Genomic DNA, 24,811 nt, shown 5'->3' with positions numbered 1-24,811 from the left:
TATCCTGGATAAAACGGGCTCACCAACACTCTGATTTGTGTATACTGCCTAAATATTACATTTCATGAGATCTCTATGGCAAATAACAAGTGAAATCTAATACATTGAGCACAGGAAGTTTTAATACTTGAGGTTATCCTATCGAGACACGTGAAGCAGTCCATAAATTGAAAAAAAATCAAACTGTAACTTTTGCGAAACCTTTTTTTAATTAATAATGTGTTTTACATTGGATGTATTAGCACTGCTTTAATTAACATCAAGTTGAGACAGAAACAAAACTGAAGTACTGGCAGTGGTTCAACACTGATGTTTACCTTTAGTGTATTTCAGAACAGCTTTCTGCATTTTAATCAAACTCTAATAAGCTAAACAAACACTGTCTCTGTAACAGTACAAACAAAAATCCACTTTTTAACTCAGTTACAAATGTCAGACCCATCCACAACAATGGGTCTGCTGCTTTTAACAACAAATAATTTCAATGAACAACTGGACCACTCAGTGGCTTTAAGGCAAATGAATGCTTAATTAGGCTTACATGAAATTCAGGCAAAAAAAGGACAGCCTGTCTGCTCGATGTTTTGTATTTTAAGAGCCGTGATAAAGAAGCATGGTGCTGTAGAAGGTATGGTCATACAACTGCTCTGCTTTCACAGACTTCTGGTGCTCCACCTGGCTGCCTGCAGTGCTATTGATCTCAGGTGAATCACTGAAGACGTGCTGGCCAAAGAGGATTTCTGCTGCAGGGTCATTTGAGGGAAAAGCCTCACAGTGTCTGTCACCTGCCACTGCAAATGAAAGAAATAGTCAAATTGCATATATGTCATTAAGTTTTGAAAGATGTAAGTGAGGCAGGGAAGAAAAAACACTGGATTGATTTTGTTTTGCACAGCTATTAAAAGCAGGGTAGCTACAAAAATGTTTCTAGTGACTGCATTTTGCCACACTAAAAAAAAAAAAGTTCTATAACCCTTTGGATTAGACACAAAAAATGATCAATAAATACAACCACAAGCTCTCGGATGTGGAGGGAGTTTGCCTGGAAAAATCTTATACGATTTTTTATTACGCCAAAGTCTAAAAGTAAACAGTTAAAGAGACATCAGAATTGCTGGAGAGAATGTGGGGAAAATAGATGCTGACCATTCACATATCTTTTGGAAATGTCCAAAACTTTCAGAATTTTGGAAAAATATCTGTAATGTTTTATTTAAAGTTTTGGGTTATGTAATACCATTGAAACCGGATTTGTTCTATTTGTGCAACTTTACTGATGGTTCTATTTATGAAAGTGATAAATATTTGGTAAACATGTTAATTGCAGCAAAGAAATGTATAATAAGGAAATGGGGACAAACCGTTGTCCCTTCAAAGGAACAGTGGATGGCAACAATTGAGGACATATTTACAATGGAGAGACTAACCCATCGACTGAGACTACAAGAACCACAAATGAACAAAAAATGGACAAAATGGACAAAGTATAAACAAAATAACTAATGTGCAACCCATTTTGTTGTTACCCCCTTTTTTTGTGTTATAAAATTTAATAAAATACAAGTTACAAAAAAAAATGATCAATAAATTGTGAAATTTATTCCAGAGCCTTATGCAATGACTAAAGTGTTGACCTGAGACCTTGTTTTAAATAGGTCACTTCCTGATTCGTGGTAGTTCTGACATACAGTTTACGCTGTATGACACAGTGACCTAGTTCTGCTGCATTTGTCTAGAAAACCTCAAGCCTTCCAGACTGGATGACGTAAACCAACACCCCGGATAACGAGAAAAGGAGATTAAAATGGGAGAAGTCTAGTATACTTCAACTATGCTAAAGTTTCCAAGCCTTCATTTGCATTCATCTTTTTCTAAAATCCATTTTTGCAAGACAGGAACTGACAAATACATTGGAATCCAACAAGAAAACAAAGGCCACCACAATCACGTTTATAAAATTTATCGACATTTAATGATTTCACACAGTCAAGTACAAAGCTACACCTGCTCAGTACTAAGCACTGGATGTTCCAAATTGAAAGACTACACACTCAAACCTGCTGCCATGTAAAAAAAAACAAACAGAAACCACCTTTAAGATGAAACACGACTACAAAATACAGAACGTAGAATTTCCCAATATCTAGAAAAGTTGGAAATAATGTACATCAAGCTATTGTTTAACTACTCAAGAAATAAGGCTTTTTGCAAAGTGTGGAAATCCATGCAAACTCTCCTGAGCAGTAGTGCTTATACAAACTACTGATTGTAAAATAGCCAATTGTCAATTTCAAAATCATACTGGGTAGTATATGTAACATACACATGTGCAAGCCTTGCTACTTGACTAAAAAGTTTGCTAATGCGCACACAGTAAACATTCACCATACTTCTGATCCAATAAACACAAAGGAAAAAACAGCAATAACCAAAACTCATGGGCCGCTAAATCTTAGTACAGAACATCTACAAACTACAAGAAAGCTGCACAGTGAATCATTTATACTTTGCAAGCTACATTCATGTTGGGATATGCTTTGGCATGAAGTCATTCTTGAATATAAAACAGCATCAGCTAATGCGAAACACCAGGAGACATTTCCTCAGTGTATATATTAAAGAGTGCTTCTGCACTCGTCAGTTTTACATAAATGTCACCAATTAAACTTGTTTTTAAAGCAAGAGTTCTTGACTTATTAAACTTTATTAAAAATGTAACAAACTGGGGAGAAAACTGAAAAAAATCTTTTTTTCTAACGAGCTGCAGGAGTATATAAGTCAATATATATATATATATACACAAGTCAAATCTGTAAATCTAAGAAATGCTACTAAAATTCACTGGCATTCCCAGTGTAAGGCCAATATTCTTAGTTATTATGAAACAGTGCAGTACTTAAAAAGCAATAATTAAGACTGCTTTTAAACTGTGATAATTGTTTTCTATTAAGCCAATATGAACTACATGTGCACTGCTGGTGCAAACATTGCTGTATAATTGTGCAAAACAAAACCATCCTTTAAATATGAACCTAAAAAATAAGGATTACATGACAATTATTTGTATAACTGGACAGATGCACTGAATATATATATATATATATAAATATATCCATCCATCCATCATCTATACACCGCTTAATCCTCATCAGGGCCACAGGGGGCTGGAGTCTATCCCAGCTGACTTAGGGTGAAGGCAGGGGACACCCTAGACAGATCACCAGTCTGTCACAGGGCCACATACAGAGACAAACAATCACTCTCACATTCACACCTACGGGCAATTTAGAATGATCAATTAACCTCAGCATATTTTTGGACTGTGGGAGGAAGCCGGAGTACCCGGAGAAAACCCACGCATGCACAGGGAGAACATGCAAACTCCGTGCAGAAAGATCCTGGGAAAGCCGGGACGCGAACCAGGGATCTTCTCGCTGCAAGGCGAAAGTGCTAACCACTACGCCACTGTGCAGCCCATTATATATATATATATATATATATATATATATATATATATATATATATATATATAAATAAAAAATAAAAATAACTGTATAACAAAAGAAATCTTAATATTTTTATCCATCCAAGTATAATTACGTACGTGGAAAAGAATATAGAAAATACACCACATTCACATACTACTATACATCTTTCATATGCTGCTCACCACCAAATCAAATGGAACAAATGTACCGTTTTATGTTATTAATGCAAAGAAATTATAGCCAAACAATACAAATGGGAACATTAGAGTGTGCCATTTCACACACAAGCCCTCTACAGGTACGCGTAAGAGTTGGTGCAGCGACAAGGGGTCTGCATTGATGCCACAGTGATGACCTCCAGCTCTTTAGACGCAGGGCTCGACCTGTCCTGTCCCCCCTGGTCCTCACACTGATCCATGGGCCCTGGCCCTTGTGGTGGTGCAAACCCATTCAGCCCAAATGCAAAGGTTCCTGGCCCACCTGAGGTTACAGTTGCTGCCGACTCCATGTTCATGCTCTCCATCTGGGCGTCTTCAGCACCACCCAGTGGCCCATTCCCATTCAGCAATACAGGTGGCATGCAGAGGCCTAAGAGAGGAAGACATATCCGTCTTTACAAAACTAAGCCAGAAAGTGCTTACTATATAAATTTAAAGGCCTTTCTTCCTTTAGAATTTATTATAGTGACACTGTTTTTTTACAGCAAACATTACTTGTTTTTTATGGATTCATGTAAATATCTGCTGCTGAAGATTTATTTTCTTTGGTAATGCAGAAGCATTATACATTATTTCAATGCATAATTGCATTTCTCTGCTCCTTTTCATCCACTTTTCAGTAACTGAGATTTCTAAATATCAAGTCAAATGCACTGCAGGCCTTTCACTACTAAAAGAAAAATGTAAGTCTTTGATGAATCAAATAAACTACATCTGTCCAGCAGCTCTTTCTTCCTTTGCCACATACATTTTATAAAACTCTATGTAGTCTGTTAGACGGGAGATACAGAACCATACTAAGCAGTTCTGTCTGTCAATTCTAAATGCTGTGCAGTTATCTTAAGAATATATGTGGTGCACTTCATTTTTGCAGCAGCTTTGGCTAACAGTGCCTACTTTCTGATATACTGCTGTCATTTAAGGTAGCATCTTCTATTCGTAGAAATTAAAATATTGCAGATTCCTTTGAATGTGGAAAACAATACTGCACAGGGTTATTCTATACATTAAAAGGAAGACATTTGTATTCCACAGATTCTTCCATCAGTAGAAAATACTGACATTAAAAATACTGATATTTCACAGACCCTCCTATATGTGGGAAACATTACATCGTATAGGGTATTTTAAATGTGTGAAGTATTCTAGACACACAGGTTTAATGCATTGATGCTGCAGAGTGAAATATGACAGGCTTTTTTCTGCATGTGGTCTACTGGTAGCAGTGCTGCTTGTAAAGTCTGACAGCAGCATCAAGGAAGGACCTGCAGTATCTCTTCTTCACATACCTCTGGTGAAAGCCTGTTACTGCAGCAGCTATCCAGGGCTGTGACCATTACTTTAGATATAACCCAAAGTAAACACAACCGATATGATTAGCATAGTAACTCACCATTAGGTCTAGCCTTTTTCCCTGGGTTTGCTTCCATGCCATCAAAAGACCTCTTTCTGTTGGGCACGCCATTCAAGAAGCTGCGTCCTTGGATGGTGGGGTGAGCGTGGCCCCCATTCCGGGTCATGCCATTCAGAAAAGCCCCATTATGGGAGTGAGCCATGTTTTGTTGGAAGTTCTGGGCATTGGAGAGAATTTCAGCACACTCCTGGAATCCCTGCGCGTGGGCCAGGTCAGCAGCAGTCAGCCCACTGGCATTCCTCATACTGCACAATGAGAAGAAGGAGTGTTAGAAACACTCACTGTACATTTGACTTACACAAATAAAAAAACAAAATAAGACAAGCCCAAGCGCACACAGGCAGGCACACACACACACATACAGACTCATTTAGCAAGCATTCGCACACACAAACACATGTATAGAAATAGCCTGTACTGCTCTACGCTCTCACATCCTCTTCGTCATCTTCATGAGAGATGACGACTGATCCCTTTAGGATCATTTGCGTCTTCCACAAAACTTAAATTTTTGAACAGTTTCCGCATAAATAGGGAAACATGTCTGCTGCAAATGGACATGATTAAGACATCTGAAGCTATGCACCAGTTTATTTTAAATGAATGAATGAATGAAACTCAAAACAGTCCGGCAAACTGAATAGGATGATTATTTGTATCAGTTGATCCACTGAATCCAAAGGAGATCACTTCTGTGAGGCTTGTCTTGTCAGCAGGACAAAGGGAACATCAAGGAGCGTTGTGCTAAGACTGAAAAGCCACCTTCAGGTTTCCAGCGATGATACTGTTCAAGAATTTCTGCAACGCAGCATCCAAATTACAAGCATGGATATAGTTTATGACTCTTAAGAATAAGTGTGTTTAAAGTAGGAACCTAGCACAGAAAACAAAATGAATTCCTGAGAGCAACAGAGATCAGCAAAGCAAAGACAGCTTCAGAAGTAAATTCAAGATTCAAAAGTTCCAGGATGTAACACTTCTATCTTTAGAGGAAACTCCACAGAATTTATGGCTATGTGGGGAAAATGAAGTGAGGTCAGGCTGCAGCCCTTCAAGCATCAGGAATCCAGATGTCTCTTCTTGGATAGGCAAAGTACAAAACGCCTAGTCTTGATCTGGTTCCAAGGAAGATGAAAAGGAGAATGAAAAATAAGAAACAGTTGAGCTACTGTAAGCCATACTTGTTCAGCCATTCAAAATTCAAATTAGAGTCTGTACAGTTGTGTTAATCATAACCAGTTGCAGCAGGAATAAAGTGATTTTCTGAGTGCAATAATGAATGAGCAAACAGTGCTGTGTCATATTTTTTTTCCCAATTTTTAGACATGTACATGGCACTCTAGTGTGGAAGCAATTTCACTGGAAAATAGAAAACTAGTGAGTCAATGAAATTAAACAGTACTATGTAGAAATAAACTCTTTAAGTATATTCTTGTTGCAGCATTTAATAGTAAATAAACTGCTAGATATAAAACATATTCTCCAGCTGGTATAAAAGTAACGTGCAGGAGCACGTGTCTGCTTGTCAACTTTTGAAAGACATTGAAGATATTCTACTAACCAATATATGTCTTTCAGCTCAATGGGAATTTCTCACTTCTCCATTGGCAAATTACAAAACAATACGCCACTTGTTCTGATCCTAAATGTCATCACCCTGCAAAATGAGTTCTCTGAGCAAACAACTAAGTCTTTGTCAAAGAACTGGGACTACTGGCTCACATCCAATCAAGTACTTTTCACTAAAAAGTGTCCATCTGTAGCCTGTTTCATACACAAACTAATACTCGAGAGAAGAAGTACTGCTAATCTGGGCTGAATATAATGCTATACTTTCTGGGTCTAAAAATTTCATAAATAAAATGTTTATTCTATTTTATTTCACTATAATGTCCTAAGTTAGAACCAAGTGACATTGACTTCCACATGGTGAGGCACAATTTGAACCACACAGTTACTGTTTGGTCATTCATGTTGTTTAGAAATTGCTCATTCTCTGCATTTTTATCTAAACAATTGTGCAAAAAGAAACATTTCAAAAACTAGTGCACATGAAAAACATTTGACAAAGAATTGAAGATTTAAAAAACAAAAGAGTAAAAATCACACAATAACTTGGTGCACATTACCCGTCCCCTTCAAAATTAACGCTTCCAAAGGATTAGAATAATTACGCTTGTATTGAAAACCATTTTGTGATAAGGTAGATGGATTGGTCTCACTCTAAGGAATAGAAACTCATTTCAATTCATTTTAAATGTTGTTTTTGACCCTCAACCAGATCATTTTCAGTTTCAATTTAGTATCTTAACAATTTCAATTTGTCTTTGAACAAAATAGTTCCCTGAGACAAGCACGGAACCAGAGAGACACATATGAATAAAGTATCACTGTGAGGGAAAGATTTCTGAAGAATTCACTGAATTATTTTATCATTACTGCTCACTGCATTCATTCCAGTGAATGAATTCATTTCCATGTAAATGGTACACTAACTGCTTCCTATACTTGTCTAGACCCTTAACCACAGTGGCTAAGTGTGTACTCTCTGGATGAACATGTATGCTTACCTCAGATCAAATCCCACCACACTTCTTAACAAAAATCAGGCTTCTTCCTCATTTTTAAACATTTAACTAATTGAGGTCTGAAGCTGACTGAACTCACCCTTCATTTAAAGACTTCCTATTTATTTACAAACTGGCAATATGACAAACTCCAATAGGTAACTGCAGGCTTGTTATGGGGTTGGACAAGCATAGAGAGGAGGTTTAAAGCACTGCAGAGTTACAACAGCAACATGTTTTGCAACTTTTTTTTGGTGTTTTGGATTCAAAAAATAATAACAATAGCAAAATAATCCCACTTAAGTGATGATGAGTATCTGAGACATTTTAAATGACTGCTTAAATTTTGCCTAACATTTTGAAAAAAATATTATTTTTAGACAAATTTGCTGTTGCACATGGATCCTCACTCATTACATTTCCTTAAATGCCCTCATCTCTCCATAAAATATTCAACTCTGTAGCTTTGAGTCTAACATTAATTTGTACTCCAACATTCTTCCGACTTGAATTATTGAGTGACCTATGCATAACTGAGAAGTAGTTGTCTCTTTCTATTGCCCTAAAAATCCCTACCAGTATTCCTTCAGTGAGACCTCACATCCACAGTTAACACCGATTCCACAAAATTGATAACTATGTATACTAATAACCCAGGTTTGGCATGTAAATTTAAAAAAGGAAGCGTTAATTCTTTGTAAATGCCTGGTATGCTTTGCTTTTCGGTCCTAAGCACACAATATGTATCTTCTCTAACTATTGTCTAACCTTCCAGAGGCAACCTATAATCATGCTACATGTTGACATGGGACTCACGTGATTAAAACCTGTCCATATAAGAGGACTCCTATGGTTAGTTCACAAAATCATAAACAAATCATAAAATAAAAACAAAAAGCTAAATACAATCATGGATAATAAGCAAAGCATGCAGGTCTAAAACTTTAGTTTTGATTCATAAAAACCTAGCATTAAAACCAATCACCGCAAGAAATACCTCAACAGTTTGCCAGTGTGTAGATAGGAAGCGATAGTGAGAACACTCAATGCCACAACAGTGCGGCTATCCCAGGGAACGGGGCAGACTCAGCAGTGTCTATTCTCCCCCTTTCTAGGATTACTTGAAAAAACCAAGTCATTTCCAATTCAATGGCTGCAAAACATTAAGACGTACGGTTCTGGTTCTGTTAACAGTATAGAAAACGTTTTTTTTGTAACTTATTGTCACTTTCATGAAGGAAAAGGTGACAAAGATTAGATGTCAAAACAGACTATGATATTGTATAGGGTTAATACTGTGACATACAAAATAAAACATTTCTGTTTATAAAGGAAAATATCTGGTACAGTGAAATGACAGTGAACAACCATTGCAACAGGATGATGTTAGCATTAAACAGTTCAGTACATGATGCTGTGCAAATCTAACCCATCTTACTCAGCTGCTCTAAGCATGTCAGCGCTACTCTCATCACCGGCAGCCTCTAAGCTCTGTCCTACCTGCTGCTAGCTTGCTACTGGACCACCTTTACACTTTGAGGCTCATGACAAATTGGAAATAACCATTTTTATTTGTTTGTTTTATTCCAGATGTTCACACTATGACAGCTAAATTATTATAAGAGCATTGTTTGATATTTTTAGGATTTAAACGATATAGCGGAAATTAGTAACAAGGTAGATTTATGTTCATTTTTGTCCAGGTGAGTTGAATGGATTCATTAGAATTCTTTTATGTTTGAATCTAAGAAAATGTCCTTCAATTAAAGTACATAAGGTTGAAAGAGACTGAATTTAGGCCAAAGTGTCGCTGGATTTATATGCAGAGATGTAGGCCAGTGTTTCCATAAAGGAGGATAAGACCACAAAAAATCTGACCCAACTAAGGCAATTCTGATGAAATGCTGTTGTCCCAATGAAAAGCTGCACTCACATGAGGATAAGGACACTTTCCCCTCAATCTGTCAACAGCATTAGGTCCAGAAACAGGGCTCTCCGCCAGAAAAAGGTGCACGAAACAAAACGTGCTAGAATATGAAGGAGATGGAGATGTGTCTTCCATTAAAGGATTCCCTCAAGTTGCATCCAAAGGTAATTCCACTGGTATATAAGACAAAGTCCAGTTTGTTTTCAGGAACCAGCTGAGTTCATGCAAATGCATAAAAGCATCTGTTGGTGAAAGCTTTTGTTAATATTCTGAAATGAATCCAAATATATCATAAACACATTAGAGGTATTAGGGTAGTAACTCATTAGGCCCACAGAAAGCCATTAGTTGCTGCTGGGCCGGTGCACTTTAGATGGGTAGGTTGTTTGTGGTGCATCCAGAACCACACCCAGCCTTCATCAGTAGCTATTCAAAGAAGGATCCATTTTGTGCAATTTCTTCTCCCTCTTCACCTCAGCCTTCTCTTTTTTACTTCCATTAGCAAAAGGCTGAGTATGCAAGTGTAAAAAAAAAAGCAGAAAAAAGTCCCAGCTGCAAATTGTTCTATAATATATTGAAAGCAGAGAATTAAACAATAATGAATACAGGCTTCTGAGAGATAAATTAATTCCTCCCACGATGGCGTAGGTCAGATGGCTACATGCAGTCTTTGTTGTGTCTTCAAGATCAACAGAAGATGGGAGGCAGCATGAGGAAAGAAGAATTTGAACAATATGTGCTTAAGAATCTTCTTAAAGTCAACAAGCAGAGCTGAAGAGGAATCCATTGAAGAATAACTGATGACAAGGCCAAGAATTCAAACATTACCGTCACTGCATTAATCATCCGTGTCTTTAATATGACATGGAAAATCCAATTTGTATAAAGGAACAGTTAAAAGTGTTTAGAGGTATTAATATTAATTTGTAATCATGAGAGTAAATGTAATGTCTAATAGGTGGTTCTGCAAGTTTTAATAAGGAATTAACTCCATATTTTACTCCTACTGTGGACGGAAGTGTAAAGGAAGCTTTTAGATGTGTGACAGCAGGGAGCTTAAGTCGGTCTCCAATGATAATCTCAAAGAAACCACGACACAGACTCGGATGGTCAGGTGACCTCAGACATTTTGAAGGGGAGACTGAACATTCAAGTTACCTTGAAAAAGGAAATTTAGAAAGCCTAAACCTAAGGAAAGACTCAGCATGGAATAATGGAGGTAGGATATACAATATTAATTTAAAAGCATTAGAAATACATCAAAGTGTATTTTTCTCTGGAGCAATTACAGTATATATAAAAGATTATTATTATCAAAAGATTAAAGAAACACGTCCAATGTGTGACACACAGTCAACAGACAGGGCAAGAGCTGGCATTTCTAATTAGATTAAAATATTAGTTTAACAATTTTATTTCTAATAAAATGCTATACCAAAGCTATAAACTTGTGGATTTAGATTTGTCCTTATTGTGTACCGGTTGTATGAAATTAACACTGACTTATTACCAGTTTACACACAAAATAATTATTTAAAATATTTTATGTATATTGTTAATTATCTAGGATATAAGAATTTGGAAAAAGCTAAAAAAGTAAATATACAATGTAGTTCAAACTACTTAGCTACTGAATTCTTCTGTTACCTGTAGAATCTGCATTTACTTTACAATTTTTGCAACAATAATAAAAGTAAAAAAGGTATTAAGATTAGATCTCTACTGATTATGACTGCATATGTAAATATAGCAAGATTTGAATTTTTCATTTTTTAAGCTTTATTTACTTTTATTTTTCCCCTCTCACAAAAACAGGTACTCTAAATGGCTTATATAGGATGTTCATAAAATGAGCAATTTCTTACATAAATATTTGTCTTTTCTTGAGGCACCAGAGCCTGCAAAGAAACATGGCATGCAGTGCATTATCATAGAGACTGAAGGATTAAGCGGATAAGTTCTTCACAAATTTCCAGCATATCAGTTAAATCTGGTGTATTAAACCCTACATATTTGAGACACTTTATTGAAAGATTCTAAAAATAGAATAATTACTTTAAAGCTTTTTTATTATTATTTATTTTCAACAAAAAAAAAAACTTTCTCAAGTTTTACAGCAAGGTCTTTTATTATCTAATGTATTCAACAAACTATTATGTAAGTAACAATCAGTCTGAAGTTATTTTGTCATGAGCCTCATTCCCACCTGGTGTGCCTTAGTTTCCCTCCCAGTTGTGCCCACTATATTTCTGGGTCATAGTTACAAAAATAAACAAATAAAACAAACTTGATAATAAACTAAACTGAATATCTGTAATCTGCTGGGGAAAAAATCACATATCAATTTCATCATAAATAATACTCATCAGCTGATGACCAAATGCACATAACAACCTCAACAAGAAACTAAGTATTTTAAACATCTCTGCACGAAAGCAGTGGATTTAATTTGCTGAAACAGCCAAAGCAATCAGGGGTTTCATATTCAGAGGAAAGTAAAAGCAAATTATCCTGGTCTCACAGCTGGAATTGTGATCATTAATGTATATCAGCTTTGAGACAGTAGTTTTGCTAATCTTACATTTCTAGTGTATTTGTTCACTAGGAGACATGCACACTGGGAAGCTATGGGGAAGAGATTACAAATATGTTTCCACAACCTTTTAAAAAAAGGTGTGTTAGCATTATTTGCATTCCTCAGTGAAGCAAGAAAGACAAAGTCAACAGTACTAGCATCAGGTTATATTTAGTCCAATACAAACAACTTTTGCCCTGATTCTAACACGTGCAAAATAACTCTCAGCCAATATTTCTCTACATTAGCTACTCTCTGCACTGACAGTATTAATTGAGGTCAGATTTGACTCCAAAAACTACACACAATAAACTGTAAACTCCCCAGTAGTTTGGCGTTTCTGTACTTCAATTGTATCACAAAGAAAAGGCGTGCAGCTTGTTCCAGAAAATGAAATTGCAAGTAAACCATTTGTCTGAGATGGAAAAAAATGGTTAAACTTTGTCTAAACTTAAAAATACAAGTTATATGTCTCTGCATTTAAAAAAAAAAAAAAACTAGGTGTAGCAAAACCATGCATAAGTCAATTAGTTCAACTATGATTGAATATGAGTAAGAAGCAGATCATAAAGTATTTGTTTTGTTTTTTTACACTTGTATAACTGGTTTCGAGCAGTAGTTAAATTAAGTGCTTTGATCACTGAGCTGACTTTTATGACCTTTGGGAAATAATAGCCATGTTATGTTGAGACATCTCTAATTATCTGTAACAGTTTCACCTCCCTGCAGGTCTCAGACGTTTAAAAAAAAAAAAAAAAAAAAAAAAAAAAAAAAACAACAGGAAAGATGGGCTGTGTCTCTCAGCTCTTTGTTCACGTTTATGGTGCATTAACAATGATAAAACGTTTCCTATAATTGGAGTAACTCTGGCAACACAAACGAAGTAGCAGCCAATTGTAAGGGTGTGTCTGAGAAGTACAACTAAGGGAGATTACATATTCACATCTTAAAAACCAACAAAGAAACTGAATTTATAACATGAAATACACTGTTTTATAATCATTTACATCTACCATCCATTTATTTACCCAATACAAAGAGCATTCTTTTGTATTTTTTAAGTTGAAAGTAGACATGACAGCAGCCAAAACAGTTTAGTCAAAACTAAGACATCTGATCTAGCAGTTCTTTTTTTACTCTCCTAAATATGTAATTCATAACAGTTTTGTATGATCTAAGCATTTTCATTTACCGCAACAGCTTGTAGCCTTTTTATAATGACAGTAACAACAGTTTCAGAAAAGATACCATGTGCATTTGGTCATCCAGTTAAGCTGTGTATGTAAGACACTAACCAAAACAAATATTAAAGAAAACCACACTCTAGATTTAACAAAGATCATGCAATATGACCTACTAGGTAAAAAACAGTTTATCAACCTTTACATTAAGTTGTCCTCATGTTCATGTAATAACTGAGATTTTCAAAGCCATTCAAGATCAAAGGGACCGCACAGAGTTAATTATTGACTTTTACTGGCTTGTAACTCTTTCAAATTACAAAGGCAATAAAAAAGCATCTGCTTATAGTAAATAAAAAAGGACATAAAAAATTCTCAATGAATCCAATATATTTTAGCAAATAATATTACACACAGAGGGCAACTTAATGCGAATTGTTGCAATGATAAACAACAATTTCAAGGATTAACAAAATGTGTCACATTTTCAAGGGAGCACCACCAATTCCATTAATATTTAACACCACATCCTGTGATCAAACCGTTTTTAGCTGGAGTCATTAATTAATCACACACGGTATTTTGTCTTGTAACAATGATTTAGCATTCCGTGAGCTGAGTGTTGTGAGATAAACCTACACTTTCCAGAAAAAAATATGTCGCAATTCTTTCTGGTCAAGAAACTGTATCAACTCTTGATCTAATCTGGGAGATATGAATATTTGCACAGTCGTCTGGTGTAAATGTTATCACCAGAATGAACACATAGCAGTAGGACAATGTGGTGTTTTATTCTATGGATCTTTATAAGGTATAATTCTACACACAGTTTGAGCCGACTTGAAATTCGTGTTCACATTTTAACATTGTTTACTGTGATACACAGACACAACCTTAATGATTTAGTGTAGAGTTACTATTTAGTAGAGCAGCTTCCTTTTGGCTGGGTATGCATCAGCCAGACTACCATGAAATATAAAGTTCCAGATTACTTGTTTTTTTTCACGTTTCACAAATGTATGTTTGTCAGATCTAATTATTCAGACCTGCACAGTTAATTTGCAGATCCTATGACTTATCATATTTGTCTGTGTGGGTAAAGAAACCACATATAGATAAAGCAATCCAACTTCATCACTGCTCTGACTTGAGTTTGGTGGTGATCCCTTGTAAAGGTGTAACTGAGATGCTGGATAGTACAGAGGAAAAGAAATGAGGCCACAGGACTGATCACAGGACTTACTCAGCTTTCGCTCCCTGAATCAAGAGAGCGTTGATACACTCCAGACTGCCCGCACGAGCAGCCTTGTGGATGGGCGTCTCGCCCACATAGTCCTGTGTGATGACAAAAGACTGCTCTTACACACAGACTGTATTGTGGACAAGAACAATACTATGAGCCAAAACACTGTCAAATTCAGACACTGAATGTGTGTATGTCAAAGTTTTTAATCAAGTGTGCCGCCTTTTATATTTCCAAGGACATACAACAGAAGAGAAAAAGATAACAGGGTGTAACTCTGCAGGGTAGCGCCTGAACTTTTCACCCAGACATCACCATCCCCCACACACATTTACTGTTACACATTAGTAAGCATGCAGATGGGAGAGGGAAAAAACACACCAAGAAGCCTGTGTGTAACCACAACACAATGTAGCCATGTTCTAATATGACGCTGTTATACTATCCAACACCAGCCAAGTCAAAACACTATGAAGTGAGACAAGAAAAATCATGAATCCTAGCTATATCCCCAGGTGTTTAATTCCTGCATATGCTCGGCAAATTCAAAGAAAATTGCTCATGATGACGACAACGTGTTATGTCATTGTGACCTACTAATTCGATTTTCCCTCAGAAGTGCAGTGGAGCATAAAATATAGCCTCAGTGCATGAGTCTGCAGATCAAAACCCATAGAGAGGAAAAGATGTGACAGGTAAAAGGAAGACGTCAGTAACTCCGCCATGACAGACTGTGACGGACCCACGCATCATGTGAATATAGGTCAAGTGGTGGAGTAAGTAGCAAAACTGCAAGGGCCGTGCCCCTGAGTTACAATGATCCTGCTTGATGGGATGATCTGAGCTTAACTCCCTCATATTGCTGTGCTCTTTTCACTCCCACACTTGTACCTTATTCTGTTTACATCTAAGTTTCTACTTTCACATGCAGTGTTTTCTCCTGCATAGTGAGTATACTTTGTGAAACATCCTGCATACAAGCGTCTCTCCAGGAAAGATTCCTGAAACGAACTCAACTGTTAAATTAACGCGTTGAGTGTGCAGACTATGATCATACCTGTCTGTTGATATCTGCACCGGCTTGAAGTAGCCATAACAAACACTCAGGGTGGCCTCCAAATGCAGCAATGTGAGTGGGCGTCTGTGCAAACCTGGAGGTGACCGCGTTCACTCTACTGCCCACTTGGACCAGACGCATCACACACTCCAGCTGTGAGGAAACAAGGGCAAAGCGGAGAAAATCTGATTACATGCATAGATTCATTCAGGGCTTTCTATGGCATCGGGCAGGTTTGGACAAGTGAGCGTCTGAATGGAGGCAAAAATGCAACACTATACGTGGACTGATTCGGTGTCTCAGTGTGTCTCCTGAGGTCTTGCTTTGGGCATGCGTCCAATTTCTTTGCGAACTATGGGTCTGCCTTTTCTAAAAGTGTAGTCGATTGAAAATAATTTCAACACAAGTATGTTTGAGGATGTTTAGCGACGGAAGCTACACGGAGTAAAATTGTTCACACAGATACCACCTTAAATTATTAACAATGATAATACGGGTGAGGTTACGTTAAACCGTTAATTAAACTCGCTAACATAAGCGTTAGGTAGGTTAGCTAACATAAACGTTAAGTTAAGCTAGCTAACGGTTATGTTTCTCGTAGCGTTACATTGTTCGCTAAACGTAACATGAAAAGGCCGTTAAATTATCATTTCTCTTGCTTACTTACATACAAAATATACCTAAAAGTGAGTAGAAAATAGTACAATTCGAGAATTGATTTCCTAAGCGAGTGAATAGTACGAGTTTAACGTTAACAGTCCATTGTCCGCCTCCGGTTAACGATGGCTGCGGTTTAGTCTCATCAGCTAACAGTTAAGGCAAACATCAGGAAATGGCCGAGACGAGGCTTCATGTCGGAGAGCGCCGCGGCTCATTCTGGATCCTGTTTCACCGAAATATTCATTAGGTGAAACCCGTTACGATTTAACGCATCACTAAAGAGCTACCTTTCCGAAATGAGCGGCCCAGTGTATGGGCGTCCAGCCGTAAAAGGTGTCCTCCACCGCCAGGTCAGCCGGGTTGGAGGTGCACTGAAGGAGGGAGCACAAAGCGCCGACGTCTCCATCCCTGCAAGCCCGGTGGAGCGGGAAGCGGCTGTTCAGGACCTCCTCGCTCGAGAATCCAGACTCCACACTCACCGACATCGTAGCAGAGAGATGGATGCTAGCTGGCTACTTCTGCAGAGGCTGTAAAGTGCTGCGGCTGTTGTTTGGTTGTGGGCGCAGACTCGGTGCCCGTGTATCAGGACACACGCCACCCTGACTGACTGCTGCGTCTTTCTGCCTGACAACACAAAGCAGGCGGCGCAGAGCACGCGCCGGAGTGAAACTTGAGAGGCGCGGAGTGATTCGGAAACTGCGGACTGGATTTGACATTCCTCACTTCCTGTTGTCCTCCTGCTCACTGCTGCCGGGGTTTTATTATGCATCACTGAATTGACATATCTTTATTCAACGCCTTTTATTACAAGGTTTTATGTCAGTAGCTTCCAGTTAGATTTTCAGCAACAGTTTCGCTTCTTGTGCAAATTTGTACTACCACGTTTTGAGTACATTTTTGGAGACCCTTTACATAACAAAAAGCACCAAACAACCTTTATTTTTTTTACTTCATTTGTAATATTCCACGATTTGTTGTATGCACAGTTTCTAATTGGATATTCACAAACAGTTTAAATTACTTATACACGCATATTATAACATGTACATATAACATTTTTGCACTAACAACAGTATTCACTGCGTTTTGCACCATATTCTCACTCTAGCAATTATCATTTTGCACTACTGTGTGTATATATATTCTCTTCTAGATGTGTAAATATATTTATTTATTTGTTTATTTTCTATAGTGATTTTATTATTCGGGTCAATATATAATTGAGGTACTTTTGAAGTCCATGGGATATATCTTGCATACATTTTTTTAAGTAAAAAAAAGAAAAACTAATGCTTTTTATGTTCATTATGATCTTGTCTTTACAAATTACATAATTATTTATTATGGAAACAATCACTTATTAATTAAATATGACTGGATATCACTAAAATGTCAACTAAATAACCGTCCGAATTTAATAACAACCACCTTCTAATTAGATAAACAATAATAAAATGAGCTTATTCAGAAATTGTTTTGATTTTGTTATTTTTATTAAGTTGAGATAATCATGATAGATATTTCTTTTTCGGCAATATATCAGATTTTACGTGGAAAATAACTAATTATTTCAACTAAGTTACAAATTACAAAAACACCTCTCAGGGAAGTGAGTTAACTCCAGATCACAGGCATTTGGGTTCTGTAAAGCGTCTCGAGACAATTTGTCTGTAACTGGCGCTATATAAATAAAATTGAATTGAATTGAATTGAATTGAATGACTTGCTCCACACGATGCCATTTCCTCCTGAAGAAAAGACTGGCAAGTGTTTAATTGTTTTTTCAAATGTTTTATCGGCTTGTTTGAGTTTTTTTCCTTCCCCAATATTTAATGTTTCGATTAAATCTTTAAGGTTTTTCTTTTTAAATGTTTTACCACCTTTTAATTTTTAATTTTCTTTTTAAATGCTTCATTGTATTTTCAGTTTAATTCCTATTTGAAGTTTTATTGTCTTTAAGATGTAATTTTCTAATTAAACATTTAATTTTTTAATGAAATGTTTTGTCTTTTTAAAGGTTTAATAATCTAAATAAATGTTTTGCATTTTTAAAAATGTTTAATATTCTTCTTGTTTAATTGTATTTTTTAAAGGTTTAATTGTGGAAAATATTTTATCTGTAATTTGTAATATTTGTATTTTAAAAATTTTGTTTAATTTCATAATGACATGTATCTTGTTGAATTATCTCATTCAATATTTTGTCTGTTTAATATAATTTAATTGTATTTAATGTTTAACTCTATTCCATATGGTGAGAGACATCAGTATCTGGTTGTTCATTTACCAGAGGATGCTTATAATCATGCTGATGTGGTCTGTACTCTACAGTATTTTAGTGACTCAATAAATGCCTAAGTTGTTTTTTTTAAATGCTTTTTAGTTTTTAATAAACATTTAACAGCCTATATGTAATCAATAAATGGCCTTTGTCTATCTTAAGAAAAATTCACTCAGAACTCTATGTTAACAGCACTAAATAAATCAATAAATACATGCATACACACATAAATAAGTTAATACATTAACTGTGTTAAGATAAGATTTAGATTTTAAAAAAAGTTGTTTATGTTTTTGCAGAATCCAGTATTGCTCACTGGTTGGTCATTACATTTTATTAGTTTGATTTCACTGTTTAAAATGATGCCACCTCTTTTCAGACAGAACCTGTGATAATAAAACAATACAAAATTTTTAGTTCTGTGTTAATAAAGCACTTAAAGCTTTAAGTATGGCTAAATGCTTTTTTCAAAATTAAATATATCACTCCTTAGGTGGTAGTGGCCCCAAGTTCAGTAAAGTTGGAAAGATATTCACAGATTCAGACTTCCAGCATCAGTAACTCGTTAGATATAGGTTGTCAAAACATAAACGGTGCCTCTTTCCCATTGTTGCAAGGCAGACAATGTGCTACAAGCCCAGTTTTATCAAAAGTAGCTGTCTTTCAAGCTACAGGAATAACATTGGTGTCTATGGAGTGAACAGGGTCCGTCTGCAATTTGCAAAACCGCTGCAACAGTAAAGAGAGACAAATATTCAATAACTTCACTCTTATACATTGTAGTGTCACTAAAATCACTGCAGCCTTCAACTGGCTCCTGTTGACAAAATGTTTTAACAGAAATGTAAATGCTGTAATTTGATTCTTTTAATGAACCATGTAACTTGAATGGATGTGATGCTGGTGTGACCACAGTGCACACGTCTGATGTTGCTCACAGTGGTCCAAGGGACGCTCAGGGAGTTTGTGTGTTTGCTCAGACTTATGAAAAATTACAGGGAACACTGGTTAGAAGTGATTTCTCGGAGACAGATGCAATTTGTTATTTTCCACATAACATTTGATATATTTCCAAAACAGAAATATGTCATGATTATCTCAACTTAATAAAAAGAACACAATCAAAACAATTCTTGAATCAGCTCATTTTATTATTGTTTATCTAATTAGAAGGTGGTTGTTATTAAATTGGGACAGTTATTTAGTTGACATTTTAGTGATATCCAGTCATTTTTTATTAATAAGTGATTGTTTCCATAATAAATAATTATGGAATTTGTAAAGACATGATCATAATGAACATAAAGAGCATTAGTTTTTTTTAACTTTTAATAAAAATTTATGCAAGATATATCGTATGGACTTCAAAAGTCCCTCAATTATAGATTGACCCAGAAAATAACATCCTTACACAAGTGTTTTGCTGCTCCAGCTGAGACAGGGCTCTATGAATTATGATTAATGCTGCATAATGTGCAGAGCGATTTGTTTGGTGAGAAATCTGTTGACCTATCCAGGCCTTGATGCACAAGTCTTATCTGCACCGTCATTTAAAGTGCTGTCAAACCTCTGTCTCCTTTGTTTATGGGTCCTTCCAGGATTGGAGGACATCTGGGCATTAAAATTTTTGAAAAATAAAACTTTGCTGCTCCATATTCATCAATAATAGGCAATAAACTATCAAAGGCTTGATTGGCTCAGCTTACATGTCAACGGTACCATTTTTATTCCATGTTTTATGTGTTGTTTGCTAACCCTACTCTAATCACAGTAACAGGGTTGCTAATCCATGCTAATGTGATCTTTTTCTCAGCAGTAGAAGCTAGATATTTAGCTAGCTGTTACTGCTGACCAAGAGGACAAACTGACTGATGGAAAACAGCAAATAAAAAATAAGAAGAATTTGTCTTATCCTGATAATATGCATAACAGGGTTGCATGAGGTACAGTGAGACATTCAATCAAGGCTGACAATTTTATGAAATTATGAAAAATCGAAGAGAGGGCATAGCTTTGCTCTACCCATTCTTTAGGAAAACTGTTTGATGCTGTTAAATCCAGCTTTCCATGTAGTTTCCTTCTTCTTCGTCTATCAGCTAAAAAGGTTATGCTAACAGGGTTGTTGTGGGACAAATGTTCCATGTATCATTATTATGATTTAAAATATTATGTCGATTAAAAAAATGTTCACATAATTACAAGAGACATCAATGAAAAAAATAATACAAAAAAAAAAAAACGAGGCTTAGGTTTCATTTTAATGGTTATATTTGAGATTCAATTTGGTTATCATGGGGGTGAGACAAGAGAAAAATGGCATTTTAGGAGAATTCCAGACTTATATGCATTTTAAAAATATTTTCAAACATTCTTTTCTCCTAGTGTTTTTTAGATTTGAAGTAAATTATACAACAACAGCATGTTTAAGTATTTTGTACATGGACTATTTGAAATGTGATGGGTGGGATGTAAAATGTCCTCCAGTTCTGGAATGACCCATATCATGATATAATATTCTGCTTGTTTTTTAATCAACATAATATTTAAAATTTCCAGTCCACTCTACTGGAAAAAGTTACTGCTTCTGTCTCTCTGGGTGTGTTGTTTCCTCAGTCGGGATTGAGCATTCGGACTACGCATTATACTGAACACTGTTCCTCTCAGGAAAAAAGGAACTACACAAAACCCCGGACTTCATAAATTTGCCATAGTGTATATACTTTTCATAAATGAGATTTGTTATTCTCTGTTAGATAAGTTGAACTTCAGAATCATTGTCATCTAAAGCCCTCATTCATGTACATGCGGGACTGAAAAAAAACACGATAGCTGTGCTATAACTCCTCTTTCCCACTAGATGGGAGCAAACAACAAGAGCAGAACACAGTCAGTTCAAACAGTGTCAACAGGGACTGACAAGCAGTGATATTGGAGTATTTGATTTTTTAGTTAATTATATTTTAATATAACAACATCAGTGTGCTTTTTTCCTTTCTTTTTTATGCAGTGTTTGCTTGTTGTATCCGGATATATTATACATGAGTTACCTTCCTGCATAGGGCAAACCATGTCTTTGTGTCTGTGATGAAGTACTAGTTCTGTACACTGGAGAGAGATAAAGACCACAATGCATCACCTTTAATAGATGACGTAGCCTTGATGTCCTCCTGAGATATAGGAGGACAAATAATGGTTCATTATCAATGTACAATTCTTCAAGTTAGACCATGAGCAGTCTCAGATTTTTGATTCCGATTGTTTTCCATTTTTCTTGTTTCAGTGTTCCTATAAATGGCTTCCTCCTAAAGTGACATAAACCATGAAAACAGATCATCACTGTCAGCATGCATTCTGCAGCAGCACATTCTGGGTTTTTGATGTAGGCCTTAAAGATCCATTATTATCATTATTATTGTTATTATTTACAGTAGCAGAAGATGCATCTGTACTTGCAGCAGGGATTTAAAAGTCCAGGCTTTTACTTAAGTAGTAAAATTATCAATACTATAGAGTAAAAATACTCTGTACTGATGTGAAAAGAGCATAAATGTGAACAAACACACCCAGAAAGTGCAAAGTAAGTATTTGTAAAGTATCCAATAATTGAATCTCTCACATAAATGTAGCAGTAAAATGTGCAAACATTTCCCTCTGAGTTGCAGCATGCAACATAAAGTAGCATAAAATAGCTAAAACTCAAGCACCCTGATTTTTAGGTGAGTATAGGGCTTGAATGAACGAGTGTATTTAGTTACTTTCCATCACTGAGCAGAATCCCACATGCATGGCTACACTGTAAAACTCCATCCATGGTCTGGAATCTGTCCCAGCATTCAGCAGACAAGCTCCAGTTCTGTTTTCTGCTCTGAGAAAAGCTTTGAAGTGAGGAGAATGTTAATGAACCTCAGTGAGGTGCGTCATCCTGATATGACTGTGGTGATGTCATGCTTCACTTCAGCCATTTAGCATGCTCTGATGTGAGAGCCACCTCATTACCCATTTTCCCCAAGTCACCTCCTGGGCCTCGCAGCAGTGCGTGACATCTAGGTCAGTGTTTATGGATGTGGACACTAATTAATCTGACACAACCCAGAGATGCTTAGAGCACCAAGAGGTTAGTTCATAAAAAGTTCACCCTTTGCCTCCCTGCTAACTATAGAGCAGAATGTGTTACTTATTTGCACAGCGGACAAAAGTTTCCCCTCATCTTGCAACCCTTAAATCTAAAGGTGGCCGAGCTTTCTCCATCAGAGCCATAAGGCTTGCAGAGTCACTAACTTCTTTAAAATCACTTCTTAAGACTCACTTTTATTGCATTGCTTTTATGTGTGGTTTACTTTTAGCTTTAATTAGTTTTAGTGTTTTATTCTGTATTATGTCCTGTTTATTTTAGATGTTCTCTCTGGTTTTATTTTGCTTTTAGCTGCCTGGTTCTTTGGTGTGATGTCGTCTCTCTAACTCTTTAATTCTCTATTTTTTTGACTGTTAATTTTAACCCTCAATCTTGTTCTTTAATTTTCAAACTGCCTAGTTCCCTTATTTGAGTCGTGTGCTAATCTTCATTATTCATTTAATTTATTGTCATTTTTACTATTTATTTTTAATTGACTGCTCTGACTTATCTCCTGTAGCTTGTTTGTCTTGTTTGCTATATAAATAAAATTATTATTATTATTATTACTATTAAAAGCCTGCATATTTGCAGCTTTACCAGAACTTAGTTACACAAATACTTCCAAAAGCATTCAGAGATTGCTATGATTTTAACAACACAAAGGCAAGGTGGAGAATTATTGCAGAGTAAATCAATTTTCAGGCCTTCCTTTGGCAGCAGAAACTATAGAAAGCATTTCATATGATCAGTTTTGTATCGTTTTAAAGGGGTTTTCCACAGATTTAGTGCTTCTTTTCTATTACATAGTCAAAAAGCAGAACCAGAGATCTCGTCTTTGTTTTTCCACATATTCTTCTTTAGTGTCTACATTACCCACAATGCAACTAGACAGCCAAAAGTTCACTCTGACATTTGGGAGTATTATGATAGTAGCAACTAATGTAGCCTTGAGCTGTGAGCTTCAAGCTGAGTTGAGGAGCGCACAAAAGAGGTCTGGTAAACTCCCTTCTTTCAAACTTTCTACCCTCTGAGTTTTTTGTCTTTAAACTTGCAGTCTTCAGCTGCAGCTGACACTGACTAAAGTGTCAATTAGTGTGCTCCCTGTGCAGCCACAGAAGGCCTGAAGCTCAAGTTTCCTCATGTAGTAGTACTCCTGGTGCAGTTTCATATTTAAATTTGGGGTTCTCTTTTAAGTAAACAAAATAATCTTTACAATAAGCGCTTTGGTTGAGCAATTGGAGACTACCAGGAGCAAAAATTTGTTTTTTAGTTGATTTTATTGTTATTTAGATAATGAATTTGATGTTTAAATTGCAGTATGTAAGTAACTTTGCTATGAATCTATGGTGGAGTTATAGCACAGTAACATTTGCTTCTGCCTGGCATTTAATCAAGGTTCAACCTCAACAGAAAAATATATATTTGGTGCATATTTTTTTCAAGCATTTTTGTAAATATTACCCCTTTAATAGACTTGTAACCACTGATTGTCCAGCCTGTTGCATGCTCAGATAGTCTCCTGACCCTGTGACTTCAAGCAAACAAGAATGTGGATGGGAGGTTGACGACTGAGCAAAACCAAATCAGTGTGATTCCATCATGAGCTGCTGCGTTGGAACCAATCCTTGACTTATGAAGGCTTTATGTCTGCACTCGTCACTTGTACCACATGAAGAACACGTTGAACCACTGTGCAATGTCCAACTTGAACTTTCATGGTTAGGCCTTGCGTAACACTTGTGTGCGTGAGTGAGGATAGAAATGTATTTTTAAGGTAATCCATTTAATCTTCATTAACCACAGGAAAGAGTTGCCACCATTTAAATTAGAAAATGTGACAAATATGGCACCTAATTTATAACTAAAGTTGCATCCCTGAGTGATGTTTTCCTGTAACAAGAGTAGAGATTATTGGGGATTCATATCAGCATTTAGAAACCTAACTTAGCCTCAACTGAAAATTTTCCTTTTGTGAACCCTAAGGTAGTAATAATAGTAGAAGAATGCTCTGCTAACTGCAAATAACACAATAATCCAAACTTCTGCAGAATAATTTTGTTTCCTGAAGTAATCTTTATGTTACTGG

The 24,811-nt window shown here is 36.2% G+C and overlaps 1 protein-coding gene across 1 annotated transcript; it reads right to left on the bottom strand.

The window, feature by feature from the left end:
- Positions 1–186: 186 nt before the first annotated feature.
- On the bottom strand, positions 187–16,966 carry ankrd10b (ankyrin repeat domain 10b). The gene is made up of 6 exons (XM_023291931.3): positions 16,618–16,966; positions 15,671–15,823; positions 14,614–14,705; positions 5,100–5,365; positions 3,969–4,076; positions 187–791 (listed from the first exon to the last, which is right to left on the bottom strand). Exons 1-6 carry the CDS (start codon positions 16,813–16,815, stop codon positions 592–594), a joined length of 1,017 nt encoding a protein of 338 aa, XP_023147699.1. The 5' UTR covers positions 16,816–16,966; the 3' UTR covers positions 187–591.
- Between the last annotated feature and the right edge of the window lie 7,845 nt (positions 16,967–24,811).

The sequence above is a fragment of the Amphiprion ocellaris genome, chromosome 11 (genome assembly GCF_022539595.1).
Source record: "Amphiprion ocellaris isolate individual 3 ecotype Okinawa chromosome 11, ASM2253959v1, whole genome shotgun sequence".
NCBI lineage: Eukaryota > Metazoa > Chordata > Actinopteri > Pomacentridae > Amphiprion > Amphiprion ocellaris.
The sequence above is the reverse complement of the archived record's forward strand: the minus strand, read 5'-3'. Positions and strand labels throughout refer to the sequence as shown.